The following is a 25,032-nucleotide window of genomic DNA, read 5'->3' on the forward strand; positions in this document are numbered from 1 at the left end:
AAACCAAATCTAGCAATATGTAAGAAGGATTACATGTCATGACCAAGTGGAATTTATGAAATGCAGAAATGTAAGGTTGTGATTTAACAAAAAAAAAAAAAGCCAATAAATCAATCAGTGTAACACAACACATCAACCAAATAAAGGCCCTCAACCAGATGGTTATCTCCACAGATGTAGATGAACATTGACATTAGCCAACAACCTTTCATGGGAAAACCACTCAATACACTATGAATAAAAGGAATCTTACTCAAACTAATAAAAGCTATCAATTAAAAATCGATAGCTAACATCATATTAATAGTGAAAAACTGGTAAGTCTTCTTAAGAAGGAGCAAGACAAGGATGTTTGCTCTTGCCACTTGCATGCCACATTGTACTAGATGTTTTAGCCAGGGCAGTTAGACAAAAAAATAAACAAATGGTGCATTGATTGAAAAAGAAGTACAATACACTTAAATGAGGTGAATTTTATACTGTGCAAATTATATCTCAATAGAGCTGTTTTTAAAAAATTTGCTACTGTAACAATGACACTGAGAATTTTAAGTCAGGTGTTTTAATAAAAAGTAGATACAGTCCAGGATGCACACACAATCATGTGGGTTCACTTTAGACTACTTAACTAGACAGCAGTGAACAAATATTGCATGTCTAAATGCCAACCTGCAAATGTTTGCAAATTGAGAAAGTGGATGAAAATCTGCCAACATAGAACTTCTGAGCCTAATGCATTAGGCCCAGAGAGCTTCTCTCTGCATTAGGATGGTTGTGGTCCAGATTTCATTGTGTCAAATATGGAGCCTGGCCATTTCCTCCTGGCAGAACGTTTTGTCTCAACTTTCTCTCCACACTATTTCCAGCTTAACATTTTTTAATGTGGTAAAATATACAGAACATAAAAATTACCATTTCAACTCTTTTAAAGTGTGCTGTTCAGTGGTATTAAGTACACTCACATTGTTATACAACAATCACTACATCCATCTCAATAATTTTTTCATCTTCTCAAACTGCAACTAAGTACCTCTTAGACAATAATTTCTCATCTTCACCCCCTACCCAGCCCTGGAGGCCACCTTTCAAATTTCTGTCTCTATGAATTTGACTATTCTATGTACCTCATGTAAGTGGAATTATACAGTATTCATTCTTTTGTGTCTGGTTTATTCCACTTATAATATTCTCAAGGTTCATTCATTTTTAATGCTGAATAATGTTCTACTTTGTATATATACCATTTTGTATATCTATTCATCCACGGATGGACATTTGAGTTGTTTCTACCTTTTGGCTATTGTGAATAACACTGTTATGAACAATAGTGTATAAAAAATATGTGTGAGTCCCTGCTTTCAATTCTTTTATGTAGATACCCAGAAGTGGGATTGCTGGATCATATTGGTAATTCTATGCTTGTTTTTTGAGAAATATCAGTAATGTTTTCCACAACATCTGCATCACTTTATATTCCCACTAGCAATGGACAAGGGTTCTTGTTTCTCCACGTCCTTGCCCAACACTTATTTTGTCTATTTTTATAATGACAGCCATTGTAATGAGTAGAAGTGGTTATCTCACTGTGGTTTTGATTTGTATTAACCTGATTAGTGATATTGAGCATTTTTTTCATGTGTTTGTTGACATGAAAATCTCAATAATCTATATGCCCTCTTTAGAGAAGTGTCTATTCAAGTTCCTTGCCCACTTTTTAATTGGGCTGTTTGGTTTTTGTTGTTGTTGAGCTGTAGGAGTTTGTATATATTATGGATATTATTCCCTAATCAGATATATGATTTGCAAAGATTTTCTTTCATTCTGTGGATTGCCTTTTTTCTCTGCCAATAGTGTCCTTTGATGCACAAAGTTTAAAAGAGAAAATGATGTAGTCCAATTAATCTATTTTTTCTTTTGTTGCCTGTGCTTTTGATGTCGCATCCCAAAATAACTGCCAAATCCAATGTCATGAAGGTTTCCCCTTATGTTTTCCTCTGAGAATTTTATAGTTTTAGCACTTATACTTAGGTCTTTGATCCACTTTGAGTTAATTTTTGTTTATATGATTCCAATTTCATTCTTTTACATGTGGATATCCAGTTTTCTCAACACCATTTGTTGGGAATATTTTACTTTCCCCATTGACTTGACTTGGTATCCTTACTGACAATCAATTGACCATAAATGTGAAAATTTATTCCTGGACTCTATCCTATTTCAGTTGGTTTATGTTAGGTTGGTTTATTTATTCAATTGGTTTATTATTGGCTTAAGCAGGTTAACCTTTTATTTACTTATTTATTTTGGCTGCACTGTACTTAATTGTGGTCCGTAGGGTATCTCTAATAGCAGAGTATGAGGACTTCTCTAGTTGTGGCATGTGGGCTTTTCTTGCTACAACGCACAAGCTCTAGAGTATATGGGCTCTCTACTTGCCAATCACAGCATTTGGGATCTTAGTTCTCCAATCAGGGATCAAATCCATATCCCCTGCATTGGAACGTGGATACTTAACCACCAGAAAAGCAGGGAAGTTCCAAGGTTAACTTTATTTAAAGTACATTGTGTTGATATAAGAGCTTTGGAACTGGGCCAGAGACATGCAGTCTCTTTGAGATTAGACATAAGGACACTGGAAACTCCTAGAAAGGAAATGTAAGACTTCAGTGATCTAACCCAGGCAACTAAATTAACTAGAAATAAAGAAAAGTATACATCAATATCTCTCATGAGCAAGGGATGCAAAAATCCCTAACATAGTATTAACAAATCCATCAATATATATAAAAAAAAAATAATTTACCATGACTGTGTGGGTTTATTTGAAGGATAAAAGGAAGGTTTGATATTTGAAAATCTATCAATGTAATGTATCATATTAACAACTTAAAGGAAAAAAAATGACCTGACAAGATCAACTGATAACAAAGAAAATTTGAAAATTATTTGACAGTCATTTGTGATAAAAATCCTTAGCAAACTAGGAATTCATCCTTTTGACCAGGGCTTAACTGTTGTTAGCCGAAATAGACATTTGACAATGATATGATACAGACTGATGAGAACAAAACAAAATCAAACAAAATCTGCCTAGAAAATGTTTCTCCTTCAGATTCATTTGACAGGATTGTCTTCTGGTCTGTCTATCTGGGCTCCAGTAAAGCCCATGTACTCCAGTGGAGGATATGAAGTCACACCATTTTCATTCATAGGAGGCCACTGTAAGGAAAAGATCTCATCAATCACTGGAAATTTAAAGAACCAGAATTGAAAGAGACACATGTACCCCAATGTTCATCGCAGCACTGTTGATAATAGCCAGGACATGAAAGCAACCGAGATGTCCCTCAGCAGATGAATGGATAAGAAAGCTGTGGTACATATACACAACGGAGTATTACTCATCCATTAAAAAGAATACATTTGAATCAGTTCTAATGAGGTGGATGAAACTGGAGCCGATTATAGAGAGTGAAGTAAGCCAGAAAGAAAAACACCAATACAGTATACTAACACATATATATGGAATTTAGAAAGATAGTAATGATAACCCTGTATGCATGACAGCAAAAGAGACACATATGTATAGAACAGACTTTTGGACTCTGTGGGAGAGGGAGAGGGTGGGATGATTTGGGAGAATGGCATTGAAACGTGTATGATATTATGTAAGAAATGAATCGCCAGTCTAGTTTTGGTGCAGGATACAGGATGCTTGGGGCTGGTGCACTGGGATGACCCAGAGAGATGGTATCAGGAGGAAGGTGGGAGGGGGGTTCAGGATTGGGAACTCATGTACACCCGTGGTGAATTCATATTGATGTATGGCAAAACCAATACAGTATTGTAAAGTAAAATAAAGTAAAATATTTAAAAAAATTAATTAATTAAAAATAAAGAACCAATCGCTTGTTTAGCTTTTAATTATGCTTGCCTTCTTTTTCTATCATCCCTTGGCCCTCATTCAAGCTCCAGTTTCATTACTTCCAAACATCATCTGCTTCTTCCATCTCAGAAGCATCACATGGCCTTGATAAGAAATGTAACAAATTGTAGTGCATGCAGTAGTGTGCCTCTCAGATGTCTCCCTCTTCAGGACTAAGTTACTCATTCTCTCAGCAGCTTAGAGATTTAGCAGCCAATAACTCTCAGCTGAGTCTCTCTCAGGAATTGCCCTTGGCTCAAAAAAGTCATCTAATGTAAAGTCACGCCCTACCTCCACATCCAACAACTGGGAGATGTGTGGTTCAAGGCCTGGCACATTTGCTTTAACTAGGGATAACAATGAAGGGCTTTTCCAACTCCATAAAGACTTAATACAACTTACCAATACATTCGGTTCCAAATCTTAACAACTCAACTAACCAAAATTTTATCCCCTCATGTCTGTGCCAAATATTCCCCTTTTCTTCTACAAATTCACTCACCACCCCTCTTTATCCTGCTGTGTGTCCCAGGATGCTGTTCTCTGCATCCACCAGGCTGCCTAGCCTTCTGGCTTCCAGCCAAGAAAATAGGACACCCATGGCAAGTATTAGCACAGCAGGAATTTGGGGACAGTCCACTTAGAAATTTTTTTAAAGATGATGAGTTTTGCTACTTTTATTTTCAGCTAAAAACCTCTCTGAACAGTTATGACCCTGAATTAGACCATGTCAAATTATACAGTGGAAGTGAAAAATAGATTTAAGGGACTAGATCTGATAGATAGAGTGCCTGATGAACTATGGACTGAGGTTCATGACATTGTACAGGAGACAGGGATCAAGACCATCCTCATGGAAAAGAAATGCAAAAAAGCAAAATGGCTGTCTGGGGAGGCCTTACAAATAGCTGTGAAAAGAAGAGAAGTGAAAAGCAAAGGAGAAAAGGAAAGATATAAGCATCTGAATGCAGGGTTCCAAAGAATAGCAAGAAGAGATAAGAAAGTCTTCCTCAGCGATCAGTGCAAAGAAATAGAGGAAAGCAACAGGATGGGAAAGACTAGAGATCTCTTCAAGAAAATTAGAGATACCAAGGGAACATTTCATGCAAAGATGGGCTCAAGAAAGGACAGAAATGGTAGGGAACTAACAGAAGCAGAAGATATTAAGAAGAGGTGGCAAGAATACACAGAAAAACTATACAAAAAACATCTTCATGACCAAGATAATCATGATGGTGTGATCACTCATCTAGAGCCAGACATCCTGGAATGTGAAGTCAAGTGGGCCTTAGAAAGCATCACTACGAACAAAGCTAGTGGAGGTGATGGAATTCCAGTTGAGCTGTTTCAAATCCTGAAAGATGATGCTGTGAAAGTGCTGCACTCAATATGCCAGCAAATTTGGAAAACTCAGCAGTGGCCACAGGACTGGAAAAGGTCAGTTTTCATTCCAATTCCAAAGAAAGGCAATGCCAAAGAATGCTCAAACTACCGCACGATTGCACTCATCTCAATGGCACCCCACTCCAGTACTCTGGCCTGGAAAATCCTATGGACAGAGGACCCTGGTAGACTGCAGTCCATGGGGTCGCTGAGGGTCGAACATGACTGAGCGACTTCATTTCACTTTTCACTTTCATACATTGGAGCAGGACATGGCAACCCACTCCAGTGTTCTTGCCCGGAGAATCCCAGGGACGGGGGAGCCTGGTGGGCTGCCATCTATGGGGTCGCACAGAGTTGGACACGACAGAAGCGACTTAGCAGTAGCACATGCTAGTAAAGTAATGCTCAAAATTAACCAAGCCAGGCTTCAGCAATACGTGAACCGTGAACTTCCTGATGTTCAACCTGGTTTTAGAAAAGGCAGAGGAACCAGATATCAAATTGCCAACATCCGCTGGATCATGGAAAAAGCAAGAGAGTTCCAGAAAAGCATCTATTTCTGCTTTAATGACTATGCCAAAGCCTTTGACTGTGTGGATCGCAATCAACGGTGGAAAATTCTGAAAGATGGAAATACCAGACCACCTGACCCGCCTCTTGAGAAACCTGTATGCAGGTCAGGAAGCAGCAGTTAGAACTGGACATGGAACAACAGACTGGTTCCAAATAGGAAAAGGAGTACGTCAAGCCTGTATATTGTCACCCTGCTTATTTAACTTATATGCCGAGTACATCATGAGAAATGCTGGACTGGAAGAAACACAAGCTGGAATCAAGATTGCTGGGAGAAATATCAATAACCTCAGATATGCAGATGACACCACCCTTATGGCAGAATGTGAAGAGGAACTGAAAAGCCTCTTGATGAAAGTGAAAGTGGAGAGTGAAAAAGTCGGCTTAAAGCTCAACATTCAGAAAACGAAGATCGTGGCATCTGGTCCCATCACCTCATGGCAAATATATGGGGAAACAGTGGAAACAGTGGCAGACTTTATTTTTTGGGCTCCAAACTCACTGCAGATGGTGATTGCAGCCATGAAATTAAAAGACGCTTACTCCTTGGAAGAAAAGTTATGACCAACCTAGACAGCATATTCAAAAGCAGAGACAATACTTTGCCAACAAAGGTCTATCTAGTCAAGGCTATGGTTTTCCCAGTAGTCATGTATGGATGTGAGAGCTGGACTGTGAAGAAAGCTGAGCACTGATGAATTGATGCTTTTGAACTGTGGTGTTGGAAAAGACGCTTAAGAGTCCCTTGGACTGCAAGGAGATCCAACCAGTCCATTCTAAATGAGATGGCTTAGGTGTTCTTTGGAAGGAATGATGCTAAAGCTGAAACTCCAATACTTTGGCCACCTCATGCGAAGAGTTGACTCATTGGAAAAGACTCTGATGCTGGGAGGGATTAGGGGCAGGAGGAAAAGGGGATGACAGAAGATGAGATGGCTGGATGGCATCACTGACTCGATGGATGTGAGTCTGAGTGAACTCCGGGAGTTGGTGATGGACAGGGAGGCCTGGCGTACTACAATTCATGGGGTCGCAAAGAGTCGGACACGACTGAGCGACTGAACTGAACTGAACCCCTCTCTACTAAGGCTGCAATGAAATTTCTGCAATGAGAAGACTATTAAGGCACTGTTTGAGTATTTAAAACCAGATTAATTTTAAGGTTTACATATTTAATACATTTTGCGCTTCCCTGGTAGCTCTGCGGTAAAGAATACATCTGTAATGCACTTTCACTGCTGAGGGTATGGGTTCAATCTCTTGTCAGGGAACTAAAATCCCACAAGCCACATGGTGTGGCCAAAAAATCAGGAAAGAGAGTGAGAACACAATCAAATGATGGGAATGGTGTGTAGAAAAGAGAAACCTTGTACGCCACTGGTATGAATGTTAACTGCTACAATCACTGTGGAAAACAGTACAGAGTTTTCTCAAAAAACTAAAAATACAACTCTCATGTGACCCAGTAATTCCATTCCTGGCTACATATGTGAAAAAAAAAAAAAACAGGAATTCAAAAAGATACATGGACCCCAATATTCATAGCAGCATTATTTAACAATAGTCAAGATATGGAAGCAACCTAAATTCCCATCAACAGATGAATGATAAAGATGTGACTACACACATATGTGCACACATGCACACACAAACACACACACACACAGGAAAGCTACTCAACCATAAAAAATGAAATTTTGCCCTCTGTGACAACATGGCTGGACTTAAAGGCTATTGTGCTAAATAAAATGTAAGACAAAGACAAATACCATATATCACTTACACGTGGAATCTAAAAAAATACAACAAATTAGCGCATATGACAAAAAAGAAGCAGACTCACAGATATAGAGAATATACTAGTGATTACCAGTGGGGAGAGGGAAGGGGGTAAAGGTGCAATATAGGGGTAGAAGATTAAGAGGTAAACATTATTTTGTATAAAATAACCTGCAAGGACATATTGTACAACACAGAGAATAGTCAATATTTTATAATAACTAAACGGACTATAACCTTTTAAAGTATAACCTTGCCCAGCCCCTCCTCTAGGCCAATTCTGGACTGACCACTGACCTGGGACCATGCTGCTGCTGCTGCTGCTAAGTCGCTTCAGTCGTGTCTGACTCTGTGCGACCCCATAGACGGCAGCCCATCAGGCTCCCCCGTCCCTGGGATTCTCCAGGCAAGAACACTGGAATGGGTTGCCATTTCCTTCTCCAATGCACAAAAGTAAAAAGTGGAAGTGAAGTCGCTCAGTCGTGTCCGACTCTTCACGACCCCATGGACTGCAGCCTTCCAGGCTCCTCTGTCCATGAGCTTTTCCAGGCAAGAGTACTGGAGTGGGGTGCCATTGACCTGGGACCATAACCCCTCTTCAATGGGCCGGCCCCGCCCCCAAAATGGCCACAACCATGTGCTGCTGGGGACCAGTGCCGGTTTTCTTATTCTGAGAAAGAGAGCATGGCTTTGGGGAATGGAGGGGTGGGAACTCTCCAGGGAGCATAGCCACAGGGCGGCCCAGCGGCGCAGGAGGACTGGAGGAGCGGGACTCGGAGGTGGTGGAACGGGGTCGCAATGACAGTCCGCACGGAGCCCGCTCACCTCCCGCCACCCGAGACGTCTCCCCAGACTTTTGTACTACTTGTCGCGGAAAACAGTCGCACTCCTGTCTCTCCATTTAACCTCAGAGGGAGCCACGTCAGAAGCAGTGTCCCCAAAGGTACCATGTTACCCATTGTCTGTGTTGCCCTTTGCCCCTTCAACCCTCTCCTGCGCGTGCGCAGCACTCAGGCTCCTCGGGCAATGGGGAATGGAAGTGCTCTGCTGACCCCAGGGAGGTGGAAGTTGGCGCTGCTTGGTGTTACCCGCCCAGAGATCTCGCGTTCTTGGTGGTGGATTAAGGGGAGGCGAAGTTGGGGATCTGCCACTTAGGAAGGTCGGAGGAGGGGCCATGGATAAAGAGCTCCCGCCCCTGGGGTGGAGGCGGTGTTGAGTGACCGGGCCTCGGTGGTGGAAGAAGGGCGGGCTCAGGGCGTCAGCGAGTGGTTGCTTCATTAATTGATTAATTCAGCGACTGTTTACTCAGTGTCTGCTAAATGCCTGGCACTGTTTTTCACATTTGTCTTCATAGTTGCCCTGTATGTACTTTGATACTACCCTTCTGTTCATTTTATAGGGAGAAAACAACAACAGAAGGGCTTGGAAACCTAGCCAAAGTCACACAGTAAACCCGAGGGATCCTTTTGTTGCCAGGGCTGCTCCAACTTTACTCAAAACATGCCAACCCCCACCTTTAGCAGGAATTAACTGAAATCTTACTGTTAAAGGGCCCAGAGATTAGAAAGGAAACTACAAACCAGCTGGGACCGAGATGCTCCCTCTTCAGACCTCCAACAGACCCTGGGTCTCAGTATATGCTGATTTTATTACATTAGCATATTAGATAACACTTACCGGTGGCCATGTCCAGAGATTAAAGACCAAAAAATAAATAAATAATAAAAGGATAAAAGGGGGTAATACCACACCCCTTGGAAAAAGCACCACCTTTTCCCCAGTAGACTAATGCATATGTGTCCCCATCTTTAGCCTCACTCCTCCCCCTTTTGCCTTCACTGTTTAAAATTAAATCCCTGCTGCAGGTGGGCGAGGAGAAGTTGCTCTGTGAGCTTAGTTCCTGCTTCTCCATTCTTTGGCCACTGAATAAAGCTTGTGCTGTGTCCATCTCAGCTTCCATTTCATTATTAGCTGCTCAAACTGAAATGGAAAAAGAACCCTCCCCAACCCGGGCAGAGAGCCTTAGCCAGACTAGGGCCTGAGCAGGATGCAAAGGACTTACAGGTAGCACTTTTTTCCCCTCCAAATAGCACTTATGCCTTTCTAACTAACATACCCTTAATTTACTTATCAAGTTTGTTGCTTACTCTCTCTCTCCTCTGATAGAGTATAGCTCCACACGATCAGGGAACTCTTTTATATCCAACACATAGAATAAGTACATAGTAGGCACTCACTTCTTATATTGAATGAGTGAAACCTGCAGAGGACTTTGATTTCAGAGGCTGGACTCTCAACGAAGTAAATCAGTTGTAGCTCATTGTCTGCCAATAATTGAGCTCTTCGTTTCAGTTCAGTTACTCAGTCGTGTCCAACTGTGCAACCCCATGGACTGCAGCACGCCAGGTTTCCCTGTCTATCACCAACTCCTGGAGCTTGCTCAAACTCATGTCCATCGAGTCGGTGATGCCATCCAACCAGCTCATCCTCTGTCATTCCCTTCTCCTCCTGCCCTCAGTCTTTCCCAGCATCAGGTTTTTTTCCAATGAGTCAGTTCTTTACATCAGGTAGCCAAAGTATTGGAGCTTCAGCATCAGTCCTTCCAATGAACATTCTGGACTGATTTCCTTTAGGATTGACTGGCTTTATCTCCTTGTAGTCCAAGGGACTCTCAAGAGTCTTCTTCAACATCAGCACATAGGCCCAGGTGGACGGCTCCAGCAGCAAGGGCCAAATCCAGCGCCAGGTGGCGGTCCAAAGGCCCAGATCCCTGCACACATCCAGAGGCCCAAAATCCTCGGCGGCAGACACTGAAGGAGACCCTGTCAGCAGTTGACCCCTTACCTCTTAAACATAGAATGAAGAACTGTGCCTCCTTGTGTTGAGTAAAACATTTAGGTTTTCTTCAACTTTACTTCATCATATGGTTTGCTAATAGCATCTCATGTGTGGTCATTGCCTTTCCAGGGTCAGGGTTCATAACAGCCAACGGCTCACCAGCTTCAAACACCAGCTTCCTGCCATGGGTTTCCTTAGTCTACAGAAGACCTCATAAGGAGGCAGGTTCCCAGAACAGAGGCAGAGATACGGTGCTGAAGTGATGTTTCTGCAGAAATGTGTTTGGTTCTGCCTACTTAGGAATAAGCTCCTCTGAGGGGAGTTGCAGGAGATGCCTCAACCCTGAACCCAGACACCAGGGCAGAGAAGGAAGGCTCAAAGAACAGCAGATCCTACAAGAGCTGGGCCTGCAATGTGCTGTCCCTTCTCCCAGCTGAGAGAGAGTAACACTGGCATGGTGACTCAGCTTCCAGCCACCCATGAAGGACCAGGTTACAAAGGGCAGTTAAATCCCTATTAGAGGAGAGAGATGAAAGTTACAAGTGTTTGGAGAGACACTGCCATGAGGGCAGGTGCCTTGCTGTAGTGCCTGTGAGGGCAGGATCGAGCTAGGAAGGATCACTCCCCACCATGTAACCAAACCAAATTGCATCTGGTTGCCAAATCTACTGACACTGGGTTGTGGTGAAGGAAAATGCAACATTTATTACAGGGCACCAAGCAAGGAGTCCAGGCAGCTAGTGCTTAAAAGACCCGACCTCCCTGGTAACTGTCAGGAAAAGGTTTTTTTAAAAAAAAAAACAGGGTGACTGAGACAGGGTGACTGAGGGGGATTATAGGATCCATCATCAGAACATTTTTCTGATTGACTTGTGGTGAGATAATTGGGAGTTAACATCATCGACCTTCTGGTTCCAACCCGTCTGGGGGTCTCCGTGCTTGTAGTCAACATGCAGTTAAATTCTTCCACGTGGTGAGGGTTTCTGTCTCTGAAAAACAGCTCAAAGGATATGGCTCAGAAGTATTATCTAGAGTCCTTGAGAAGGAACTAAAAGTATTTGACTTTGTTTAATGACTTAACTATTACTCTTTTGTCTTGCTTGACTGTTTTCCTTTGTTTCTGCATTTTCTCATTTCTTTGATTAAATTTATTCTTTGGAACTGAGGAAAGGCCTAGGAGACTAGTTTTTCTACAAACAAGAGGCAGGTAAAGGACATCTGCCTGGGAAGACCCCAAAGGGTCCTGCTCGGTTACAATCTCACAGGACTTTCCCCCATGCTGACATCCTTGTGTACACACTTTATTCTTCCCTCTTATGCCATGGGCTATTTCTGGGTTTGAGTCAATCCCTTAGTATGAACATCCCTCCTGCCTCTGGCAGAAATGTTGAATATCCCTCCACTCTCCACTCTGACTAAAGTGCTTTTTATCATTTAACAAAAATATATCAGACATCTTTTCATGTCAGCCAATTGTTATAATGGCTGTTTCAGAGTGTAGCCATAACAACTTAAACACGGTCATCCTCCAAGTCCAGATGCAGCTTGTTTACTATCAGAGGTTATTTTTATCAGAAGCGACGCCACCTGGTTATATAACTGTCATTCCACCATTATTGAATTCTCAGGAACATAGGACATTGAGTCATGACCCTTTTCTTTTAGCTAATATGAATAATGCTGCCTTTAACATCCTTATGGCCATATAAATATTCCAGTAGGATAGAAAGAAAGTGTTAGTCACTCAGTGGAGTCTGACTCTTTGTGACCCTATAGACTGTAGCCTGGCAGGCTCCTCTGTCCATAGAATTCTCCAGGCAAAAATACTGGAGTGGGTTGACATTTCCTTCTCCAGGGGATCTTCCTGACCCAGGGATCGAACCTAGGTCTCCTGCATCGCAGGCAAGATTGTTTACTGTCTGAGACATCAGGGAAGTCAGTAGGATAGAGTCCTGGTTAAAATATGAGAAAAAAAATGTAATAGTTACTGCCACACTAAGAGTACTCGTGTTCCTATACCTTCATGAACAGTGGCTCTTCTCTATCTTTTGAATGTTTACTAACCTTATAGGTAAAAAAGAGTATCTTACTATTTAATTAACATATATTTGAACTTTATTGAGATTTATAATCTATTTGTATCTTTAGCAGCTGCTTATATTGGTTTGGCCAAAAAGTTCATTCAGGTTTTTCCATACCATCTTACGGAAAAACCCAAATGAAATTTTTAGTCAACTAATTACTTCTGTTAGTATGAACATTTTATCCGTTCTGTTGTCTTCTCTTAACTGACGTATCAAAAACTCTAGAGTAAAATCCTAGAAATGGCACTGCTGCATTAAAGAGTATTTGTAATATACATTTTGATGTATATTAACCAGTTGCTCCACCCATACCCAATGTTTTAAATCATTTATAACTTCTTTGTTGTTTTTCTACACACTTGATTGCACTAGGTATTAACCTGTTTAATATTTAAGAAGCTGAAGAGTATAAATAATTACTGGAGATCTAATGCCCAGCATAGTGATTATAGTTAACCATACTGTATTATAAACTTCAAAGTTGCCAAGAGACTACATTTTATTGTTCTCACTACAAAAAAAGAAATTACAATTGTGTGACATGATAGAGGTGTTAGCTAATGCTACTGGTGGTAATCATATTACAAAATATAAATGTATCAAGTCAGTATGTTGTATGTGTTGTGTTCAGTTCCTCAGTGTCCGACTCTTCGTGACCCTATGGACTGCAACCCACTAGGCTTCTCTGTCCATGGGATTCTCCAGGCAAGAATACTGGAGTGAGTTGCCATTTCCTTCTCCAGGGGATCTTCCCAACCCAGGGATCAAACCTGAGTCTCCCACATTGCAGGCTGATTCTTTACCACTGAGCCACCAGGGAAATCCAGACTTTACACAGTGTTATATGTCAATTACGGAGAAGGCAATGGCACCCCACTCCAGTACTCTTGCCTGGAAAATCCATGGACAGAGGAGCCTGGTAGGCTGCAGTCCATGGGGTCGCTGAGGGTCGGACACGACTGAGCGACTTCACTTTCACTTTTCACTTTCATGCATTGGAGAAGGAAATGGCAACCCACTCCAGTGTTCTTGCCTGGAGAATCCCAGGGACGGGGGAGCCTGGTGGGCTGCTGTCTATGAGGTCGCACAGAGTCGGACACGACTGAAGTGACTTAGCAGCAGCAGCAGCATATGTCAATTGTATCTCAATAAGAAAAAGAATCTGAAGGGTGATAAATCATATACTATTATAAATTTATTTCACATTCCTCCAGTTATACTGGAGGAGGTTGTGGTTCTTAAAGATGTTAGAATTTTAGTGTATGAAGGAAATTAGATCATTGTTATATAAACAAATATCATTACCACTTTGATATTGATGTTTGAGAATTTAAAAAGTTATTTTCTTCAATTTAGATATTTCTAATGTCTAGGTAATCAAGTTTGCCAGTCTTTAACTGTATGTCTTCTGAATTTGGGGATGGCTTAGAAAGACTTTCACTACTTTGCATTTATAAAAACTTTTAACTACTTTATGGTTATCCTGCACACATTTAAATCTCTAATTCATCTGTAATTTATTTTGGAATTTGGAGTGGGGTAGTTAATGCAGTTTTATGGTATGCTTTTTCCCTGCATACATACATAGCCAGATTTTGCTAATAACCTCTTTTCTGCAGCAATTTGAGATGCTTTCATTCTGAACTAAATTCTGACCCTGTACGTGTAGGATCTGTTAGTAGTTTTTAAATTCCTTCATTGTCATTATTAAAGCATAACACTGAGTCTAGTATGAATAAAACTCTTTCTCATCACAGAAATCTGAGATAACCTCGCTTTAGCTTTGTGTTTCTGGAAATCCAATAATTGTGGAATAACAGCTGTATTACCAGGCATTGTTACTTAGGATCAATATGACTCTTGATTGGTAAACAAACTGCACCTTGACTGGGAGGCCTGTGAATAACTAAAAATAGCTGGTAGGAAGCCATTGATTTGGGTTCTCCTGGGTCCAGGGTAACTCTCATAACTGAGCATGTCCTTCACCAGGACCCTGGAAAATATGCCGTTAGGGAAATTAAAATGGAGGTAGTCTTGTTCAGGCTTCAGAGGCAAGGAATCAGACCTCTGACCTGCTTCTGACCTGCTTCTGACCTGCCTGGACACTCCCTGGGTTACGTGCCTGCCCATGAGCATGAAGATTGTTACCAGCTATCAAACACCTCTTTAGATAAGAGAGGGAATGGGTCTTGGAATTTTCTTGAGTTCTTGGAGGCCTGGCCAGCCTCTGGGGTCTGGAAAATCTGGTGATTCAGAAGATGGAATAAACAGCACTGTCAAAGTTTAAAGAAAAACCAGAGCTGCATTTTTGTTCACAAACTGATGATGGTATCAATTTGCAGCCTGGGATTATAAGCAGGAGCCCCCAAAGCTGCAATTTGATCTCTCCAGTGGGGTGGAGGCACTGCTCAGGACCCTCTCCCAATTGGGACTCCAGATTGCTGTTACTTGGGATGTCACAGCGCTGTTAAATTCTGGATGTACGTATTGGTCCAATTTGGTGATGTATATGCTGTTACTTCTCTCTGTTGCTTCTATTTTTTTTTCTTTTTATGACTGTATATTGAAAATAAGTCAGATAATCCTCTATTAAATATTCAAATTGTTGTGTGAGTAATGAGTGGTTTCTTTTTCTAATGAATCCTTTGAACCTAAAATGAAGTAAAACTTTTGGCAAAACGTGTGCCTGGGGGGGTCTGTTACAAGAGATACTGGTGTATGGAGCAGCTTTCGGCTTCGAGGCCAGATAGTGGCTGTGTTTGACAGTGTGGCCTTGTTCCTGGGCACCTCAACTAGCACATGGCGGGGGTAGTGGCAGGGGCAGGTTGAGCTACTGGATTGTACAAAGTCCTCCTGCTGGCGACACAGGCCTGTCACTACTTTTTGGCCCACTGTTTCCTGTCTCCCTCTGCAAAGCTGAGTAAACTAGTGCCACACATGGCCCATGGGGGCCTTGTGGCTGCAACATGTCTTCTTGAATTTAAGGCCACCGAGGGTGAGTGGGACAGGATGGGATCCAGAATGGAAATGGGTGGGTTATTGCTCTCCAGGAAGTTAGAGAAGTAAATCCTTGTTTGGTGGTGATAAGATCAAATATAGACCTTTTCTTTATTACCTAAATTTGCTGACCAGGCCAGATACTGTCCTGTTCTTTGACTCATGATTGATCGGATTATCAGTGCCGTTGGTCATGACTGAGTGGCTATGTTTTGAACTGTTTGTTCTAGATCTACATCCCTTTCAAAGCCTTCTCAGTACCAAGCAGAACTGAGTTCTTCCTCTTTTGGATTCCCTGCCCTACCTCTGCCATTGCCTTCTTCCTTTCCTCCCCCCTTTCATGTGTAAGTGGTGTTTTTCTCCCTCTACTAGAATGTATGTAACGCCTTCAACTCAGGAGGTGTTTGTTTTTTATTAATCTTTAAATCCTCAGAACTTATCAGCTTGGTCTCTAGTCAATAAATATGTGCTAGAAGAATGAACTTCCAGGGTGAGATATTTCTAACACTTCATCTCTTTTCCCACAGTTTAAAATAATTTTAGTTACATAAGCACCCTATACACTATACTATGTGAAATTGTGGATGATGAACAGTATAACAACAATTACATAGAGAAAGGCAATGCAGTGTCTAAAAGTGTGTGTGCAGAAACCAGACCGCATGGATTTTGATTCCTAGTTCCTACCTGTGTGATCCGGAGCAGGTGACCTTGCACTCTATGAACCTTCCTGAACTCATCTGTCAGGGTTCTCCTGGGTGGTGGGGAGGGCTGAAATCTTTCTACATATGAAGAACATAGGATGGGCACAGAGTGGGCACTTGATTTGATGTACTATCTCCGTCTGCAAGCTAATCACTGGGCTAAGGATATGTTGTTGTAGGAAACATTGACCTTCAGGGACGTGTTTGTGGACTTCACGCAGGAGGAGTGGCAGCAGCTGGACGCTGCTCAGAAGAACCTCCACAGGGTTGTCATGCTGGAGAACTACAGCCACCTGGTCTCCGTTGGTGAGGAACCCTCCACAGGGTGACTGGAACACATCCCCTCGTGTCTCCCTCTCTGGGCTGCTATAGCTCAGGGGCGTCTGGGCCCTGAATGAGTCAGGCCTCAGGCTCCCGGTCAGGAATTCCTAATGGCATTTGCCCCCTGCCCAGGATAGTCATGCTCTTGCTTTCTCTGTGGATGGTCTGCACTGGGGGTCCACTGGCTGGGCTCACGGGGCAGTCACCAAGGCCAGACCATCCCCACCCTGCAGGGACGGGCCTCGGTTCCAGAATGCTGCAGGTGTTCACAATCAAGTCCTCTGTCATTTCCCCTTAACAGGATACCTTGTGGCCCAGCCACATGGGATCTTCAGGTTGGGACAAGGAGAAGAGGAGGCCGGGATGGCAGCTGGAGAAAGCCCACCGTGGAGCTGTCCAGGTAAGCCCATGTCAAGTCAGGGGTTAAGGGGTGGAGGTCCTTACCACAGTTATATTTATTTCATCTTTCTGGCCCCTGAAGAAACCAGCTGGATCCCAGAGAATAAGTTTAAACTACCACAAGCTCAACCACATCAAGTTTAACTTCACAAAAGAGAAATATAGCACCTTGAGGTCCTCTTTGGGATCAGAGGTGACACATTTTACACCTAAAAATACTTGTCTGGCCCATATTCCAGGTAACACAAAAGGCTGCCAGCTTTGACTGGGGCCTAGGGCAGGAAAGGCTCTGCAGTTAGCCCAGGCTCTAGTGCCAACAGCCTTGGTGCTTGCACCATATGGTCTGGCTGCCCTAAGGGGCTGAAGGTGTCAGTGGTGGGAAAAGATGCAGAGTGAGAAACAAGCCCCTTAGATTTTTGAGTAACGCCATGAAATATGTGTCAGAGAATTATACTACTTTTGAGATAGCAGGGTCCCATAACTCATGAGGGGCACTAGGCACAATAAACCTCCTTCTATCTTGCTGCTCTGCTCCATTTACTGAATAACCCACAAAACTGCCAGTTTTCAGTGTGGCCTAGAACAAGAATAGACTTTGCAAGATTACCAAATGACCTAGCATATGAAGTGTCTGTGGCAGATGGACATGGTGTATGGAAATTTTGGAAGGTCCCTGTATGTGAGTCACAGTACAGTCTGTGAGGGTTTTGGAGCATAGCAATACCATCTTCTGCAGACAGATATTCTTCAGAGAAAAAAAAATTCTAGTGTGCTATTGACCCTAATTGAGGATCTTCCCTTTGCCCTCTCTAAGTCCTCCCCCTCAAACTTATTAACTATCCTGAATTCTAATACCAGAGAGGAGAATTCCATAGATACGATTGTATGTTTTATGACCCTGGAAAAATAAACAAGAAAAATTTTAAAAGCACTGTTAGAAACTCCCTGAGAAGGCAATGGCACCCGACTCCAGTGGGGAAAATCCCATGGACGGAGGAGCCTGTTAGGCTGCAGTCCATGGGGTCGCTAAGAGTCGGGCACGAGTGAGCGACTTCACTTTCGCTTTTCACTTTTATGCATTGGAGAAAGAAATGGCAACCCACTCCAGTGTTCTTGCCTGGAGAATCCCAGAGACAGTGGGCCCCCATCTATGGGGTCTCACAGAGTCAGACACGACTGAAGTGACTTAGCAGCAGCAGAAACTCCAGGAAAATAAAATACTAAGCAAAAAAGTAAATAATTATTGGGATTAATTTATATTTTCTTATGAATTTCATCCTAAGTTCTTCAGAGGTTCCAATTGAAACTCTGATAATTACCTGGGCCCATAATCACTAGTGGGGTCTGATCTCTAAGTTGATCTCCTTAGCACATAAGGTTCTTGGCTGCTATACATCTCTGAATCTGTCCTATGCCATTTACCAATCAGCGAGCTCCTTGTGGGGAAAAAGTAGCTGTCTATTGCTACTTTTCTTGCTTGCATGAGCTTGCCACTGAAGTCCCACTGTCTTAGCTCAGGGCTCCTTCAGGCCCTAGAAACCAGCTGCAATTCCTTGTCACATGTATTTCCTCAACATGGCTGCTTACTTTATCAGGCCAGCAAGGGAAATTTCTCTCTGGTCTCCTAAGATGAAGTGTTGTATAACATAACATAGTCATGGGAGTGATATCCTATACCTCTGCCATAAACTATTGGCTGAAAGCAAGTCTCAGTTCTGCCTACACTTAAGCAGAGAGGATTATATAGGGCATAAATCATTGGAGTCACCTAGGATGTGCCTGACACAGGACTGCTAACAACACTGCTGACAATAGGACAAGGAGAAAAGAGGGAATAGGAACATTCACAGGTATCTCAGTTGAAGAGATTTCTATTTGGTGTCAGAAGTCAGTTTTGTTTCATTACTTGTACCTTTGACCAATTTACTACCTCTCTCCTCACCTGTATAGTTTGTTAGCTGATAATTTATGTAATGAGGTGTGGTGATAACAGAGTAAAGAACTATAGAGACTCATTTTTATCCAAAAAAATCACAGATATTAAAATTGCAGGATATTCATTGTCAAGATGCAAAACATATACTCAAAACCATACCCTCAGATAACTACATGAAAAAGGAATAAAGAATATGAACACATATGTGAAAATGGGGTTATTTTAAGAAAACAATGATGTCATACATTAAAGTATGGATGGAAAGACAGAATCAAGCATGCCCAAGATTACTTTAAACAATTTATTTTACTGGTAGTTTCTGGAGACTACATTTAAAAATTAAAAAATCAACAGTCCTAACACCCAAGTAATAATCTGGATAATCTGCTTAATAATTTGGTATATTTCCTTCTAAGCATTTTGTTCTGTGTCCACCTATACAATCTTAAACAGATACAAATATAAAACAAATATATTTGTATACAAATATGTACATATAATTTTACTTTTCTGCCACCCAGAATCACTGATATAATGCTGCATATCCATTCTCAATGCATTTTTACAATGTAAATAATGTGGTACATTTAAAAAATTTTTTCACTTAGCCAATTATCATGAACATTTCCCTAAATCCTCAAACATAAGAACACTTTTGGAGAAGGAAATGGCAACCCACTCCAGTATTTTTCCCTGGAGAATCCCAGGGAGGGAGGAGCCTGGTGGGCTGCCATCTATGGGGTCACACAGAGTCGGACACGACTGAAGCGACTTAGCAGCAGCAGCAGCAGCAGCAGCAGCAGCAGCAGCAAGAACACTTTTAACTAGTGCATACTATTCTATCCTACTGATATGTCAATTTTGAATCAATTGACTATTGGATAGTCAATTTTTTCCTATTTTAAATAATATTGTATTAAGGGAGATAATCTGAAAATTAAAAATCTTTTATTGACTAATAAAATGAGGCATAAAATGTAACCATAAAATGGTTACCCTTAAATATTAAGTTGTAAGCAATATTCCTAAGTGAGGTGTGTCAAAGCTTCAGTTCAGTTTAGTTGCTCAGACGTGTCCGCCTCTTTGCGACCGCATGAATCGCAGCACACCAAGCCTCCCTGTCCATCACCAACTCCTGGCGTTTACTCAGACTCGTGTTCATAGAGTCAGTGATGACATCCAGCCATCTCATCCTCGGTCGTCCCCTTCTTCTCCTGCCCCCAATCCCTCCCATCATCAAAGTCTTTTCCAATGAGTCAACTCTTCACATCAGGGGGCCAAAGTACTGGAGTTTCAGCTTTAGCATCATTCCTTCCAAAAATACTATATGCCTTTTCTGAAAGGGGTTTGTATTTTGCACTGAAAGTGTTGATGAACATGTGTAAGATCTCCTGTTTGAGTGCTTGTTTCAGGGATCATGATGACTCATTCCCCTTTATACCACTTAAGGGAGGAATTTTCCTATTTGTTTAACAAGTGAACGTAGTTTGCCATAGCTAGGATTAGTAATTTTATACTTTATATTTTTCTTTCAAAAATGTCATACTTACTCCACAGTGAACATGTCTTAACTACTGAGTGCTTGTTTGGAACCTCGAGACCTTTCCCACAAAATGTGTGGTACAGAATATGGAACGTATTTTTCTCATAATTTCTAACAGTTTTCTAGACTTTAAATTCTTAGTTTATTTTCAGCATATTCTGATACTCAATGATATTTAAATTCTAAATTCTTTTCTACATCAATATATTCACAGTTTTGTCACTTCTGAATTCTCTGATATATAATTCTCCACTCGTGTAAGAATTCTGGATGAAAATTTGGTCACATTTATTAGATGCTTCTGGAATTATGCTTTTGTGCTCTGTCTTAAGTTAAATGAACATTAAATAGTAATATGAAGATTTTTACATTCTTGATATTTATAAGGTTACTCCCCAGGATGAATTGATATATAATGAGGTATAACTTGGAGAAGGCAATGGCACCCCACTCCAGGACTCTTGCCTGGAAAATCCCATGGACGAAGGAGCCTGGTAGGCTGCAGTCCATGGGGTAGCTAAGAGTCGGACACAACTGAGTGGCTTCGCTTTCACTTTTCACTTTCATGCATTGGAGAAGGAAATGGCAACCCATTGCAGTATTCTTGCCTGGAGAATCCCAGGGACAGGGGAGCCTGGTGGGCTGCCATCTATGGGGTCGCACAGAGTCAGACACGACTGAAGCGACTTAGCAGCAGCAGCAGAGGTATAACTAGTGAAATTATCTCTATATTAATATAGTAATAGGTTATGATAGGTTATTATATCATATTATAGGTTATTAGTAAGTATATTAATAGGTTTTATCTCCTGTGTGACTTTTCTGATGTTTAATGAGTTGACTTCCCACTGAAGGCTTTATCACATTCTCTGCATTCATAAGGTTTCTCTCCTGTATGCATTCTGTGATGTACAATGAGAGTTGATTTCACACTGAAAGCTTTCCCACATTCACTGCATTCATAAGGTTTTTCTCCTGTATGAATTCTCTGATGTTTAATGAGAGTTGACTTCCTACTGAATGCTTTCCTACATTCACTGCACTCATAGGGTCTCTCTCCTGTATGAATTCTCTGATGTTTAATCAGTGGTGACTTTTCACTGAAAGCTTTCCCACATTCATTGCATTTATAGGGTTTTTCTCCTGTATGAGTTCTCTGATGTACAATAAGGGTTGACTTCTCACCAAATGCTTTCCCACACCTTCTGCATTCATAAGGTTTCTCTCCTGTGTGAGTTCTATGATGGACAGAGAGATGTGATTTTCTACTGAAAGTCTTCCCACATATGCTGCATTCATAGGATTTTTCTCGTGTATGAACTCTCTGATGAACAGACAGATGTGACTTTCCCCTGAAGCCTTTTCCACATTTACTACACTTATAAAGTGTCTCTTTCGTATGAGTTAGCTGATGTTTAATGGGTGTAGGTGTCTCATCAAAGGCTTTCCCATGTTTATTGCATTCAGGTTTTTCACCAATATGAGTCCTTTGATATATAAGGCTGTACTTATCACATTTGATAGCTTCATAAAATGCTTGTCTAATGCGTGTTTTTTCATGTCTAATAAGGTGATATGAACTCTTAAAAGCTTTTGCACATTCACCACATACAAACGGTTTCTCTCCTGTACGAGTTCGCTGATGTTTAGTCAGAGTTAACTTCTGGATAAATGTTTTCCCACATTCACTGCATTCATACGGCTTTTCCCCTGTATGAGTTCTCTGGTGTGCAATTAGGGTTGACTTCTGGCTGAAAGTTTTTGCACAGTCACAGCATTCATAAGGTTTCTCTACAGTGTGAATTCTCTGATGTACAACAAGGTTTGCTTTCTGGATAAACACTTTTCCACATTCAGAACATTGATAGAGTTTCTCCCCATTTTGAATTCTTGGACTTTTATTAAGAGCTTGCTTACAGTGGAGGGCTTTTCCATGTTCATTAGGCTCAAAAAATTTCTCTCCAGATTGAGCTTTATCAAGATTAGAATAGAAGCATAATTTCCAATATGCCTTACATTCATAACCTTTCTTTCTTACACAGCTTCTACTCTAAGAAAATTCAAATTATGTTTTGAACACTTTCCCCATGAATAATATTTAGTGAGTCTTTGTCCTATAGAAACAAAGCCTGTGCTTGGATAAATGATTTCTCCATATGTTCTGAATTCTTGGCCACTTTTATCCTTCAGTGTTTCCTTATTTATGGATGCAGCTTGCCATAGAGGTTTGTCTTGGCTTTCCTTGTGGTTATCTATCTGGTTATTAACTTTCCAGAATTCTAGGGAAAAATGCAATGATTCATCAAACTTGTAAGTATTTCTATGATAATGTTATGGGACAAAATTCATTCATAGATGCCCTGCTGTGAACTCCTATTAATGGGCCTGAGCTGATGTGAATGAACCCTCCCTATATTCCACCACCTTCCCTATACTCCACCACTTCCCTCAACTGTATATACAAAGAAATGCTGGCCTATATTAAACAAAAATAATTTAATTCACAGTCAAGCTCAAGACCAAGAAAATATAAATTTTAGACATCAAAAGTGAAATGAGAATTTAAAGTGATGGGGTGAACAGAAACTGAAGCGTGAAGATTTACTGGGGAATCCAGACCACAGGGCACAAATATTCAGGAAACTGGAATGTAATTTTCACTTAAAGTAGGAACCACAAAGAGTATCCATGCTTGTTAAACAGGAACTAGAAAGACTCCCTACTGGTCAAGGAAACTGGAAAGAATGATATTATATATAAGAAATTAGAAGTCTGATATGATACTATATATAGAAAACCCTGAAGATTCCACACAAAAACTACTAGAACTGATAAATTCAGCATGGTAGCAGGATATGAGATTAACACAAAGAAACTGGTTATGTTTCTTTATACTAATAGTGAAATATCAGAAAAGTAAAAAAAAAATCCCTTTTAAAATCACATCAAAAAATAAAATACTTAGGAATAAACTTGACCAAAGAGGTGAAAGACTTAATACACTGAGAACCATAAAACATTGACAAAGGAAACTGAAGATGGCCTGAAGGAAAAAAACTCCCATCCTCTTTGATTGGAAAAATTAATATGTTTAAATGGTCATACTACCCAAAGGAATTTACAGATTTAATGCAATACCTATCAAATTACCTATGACATGTAAATAAATGAAGTTAGAACACACTCTCAGACCATGCACAAAAATAAACTCAAAATGGCTTAAAGACTTAAATATAAGACAGGATACCATAAAACTCCTAGAAGAGAACATAGGCAAAACATTCTCTGACATTAATTGTACCCATGTTTTCTTAGATCAGTTTACCAAGGCAATAGATATAAAAGCAGAAATAAACAAATGGGACCTAATCAAACTTACAAGCTTTTGCACAGCAAATGAAATCATGTGTGCTTAGTCACTCAGTTGTATCCAACTCTTTGTGACCCCATGGACTGTAGTCCACCAGGCTCCTCTGTCCATGGGGATTCTCCAGGGAAGAATCCTGGAGTGGGTTGCCATGCCCTCTGCCAGGGGATCTTCCTAATCCAGGGATTGAACCCAGGTTTCCCACATTGCAGGCTGATTCTTTACCATCTCAGCCACCAGCTTTTGCATAGCAAACAAAACCATAAACAACATGAAAAGACAACTTATGGACTGGGAAAAAATATTTGCAAATGATGAGACCAACAAGGGCTTAAATATACAAACTATATTTGTATATTTCCAAAATATACAAACAGCTCATACAACTCAATAACAAGAAAACAACCTAATCAAAAAATGGGCCTAAGGGTCATCATGCTGGTCATCTTGTGGTTCAGGTTGTCCTTGGTGAGTACTGCATCAAGGGAGGGCCCTGGGATGCAAGGAGGTGTTGTTTCTAAGGATCCTTTCTGCCTTCCTGAAAAAAAGATAGACACAGAAAGGATGGTAACTGAGTGTTCAAAAAACTGTTCTCAGGTAAGAAGAAAGTGTATTCTGGATATCCCTGGTGGTCCAGTGGTTAAGAATTCACCTGCCAAAGCAGGGGACATGGGTTCAATCCCTGGTCTGGGAAGATCCCACATGCTGTGGAGCAACTAAGCCTGTGCACCACAACTACTGAAGCCCAAACACTCCAGGGCCCATGTGCCTTCACTACTGAAGTTGCATGCTGCAACAACTGAAGTCCATGGGCTTAGAGCCTGAGCTCCATGATAAGAGCAGCCACTGCACTGCAACTAGAGTAGCCCCTGCTCGCTGCAACTAGAGAAAGCCTGCATACAGCAATGAAGACCCAGGGAGGCCATAAATAAATAAATGGACAAATAAATTTGTGAGGGGGGCTTCCTTCAGATGGTAAAGATACCTCCTGCAATGCAGGAGACTGGGTTCAATCCCTGGGTCAGGAAGATCCCCTGGAGAAGGGAATGGCTACCCACTCCAGTATTCTTCCCTGGAGAATCTCCATGGACAGAAGAGCCTGGTGGGCAACAGTCTCTATGGGATCACATAGACTGAGCACAACTGAGCAACTAACACACTTCATTTTGGGGGCTCCTCA

The 25,032-nt window shown here is 41.3% G+C and overlaps 1 protein-coding gene across 1 annotated transcript in view; it reads right to left on the reverse strand.

Annotated features, from left to right (window-relative positions):
* Positions 1–21,277: 21,277 nt before the first annotated feature.
* ZNF674 (zinc finger protein 674) overlaps positions 21,278–25,032 on the reverse strand; it is a 34,886-nt gene continuing 31,131 nt past the window's right edge. Inside the window, 3 exon segments of the mRNA XM_068963222.1 lie at positions 21,278–21,320; positions 21,322–22,537; positions 22,540–22,764. Coding sequence (XP_068819323.1) covers positions 21,278–21,320; positions 21,322–22,537; positions 22,540–22,764 — 1,484 coding nt within the window.

Source organism: Capricornis sumatraensis, chromosome X (assembly GCF_032405125.1).
Source record: "Capricornis sumatraensis isolate serow.1 chromosome X, serow.2, whole genome shotgun sequence".
Classification (NCBI taxonomy): Eukaryota; Metazoa; Chordata; class Mammalia; order Artiodactyla; family Bovidae; genus Capricornis; species Capricornis sumatraensis.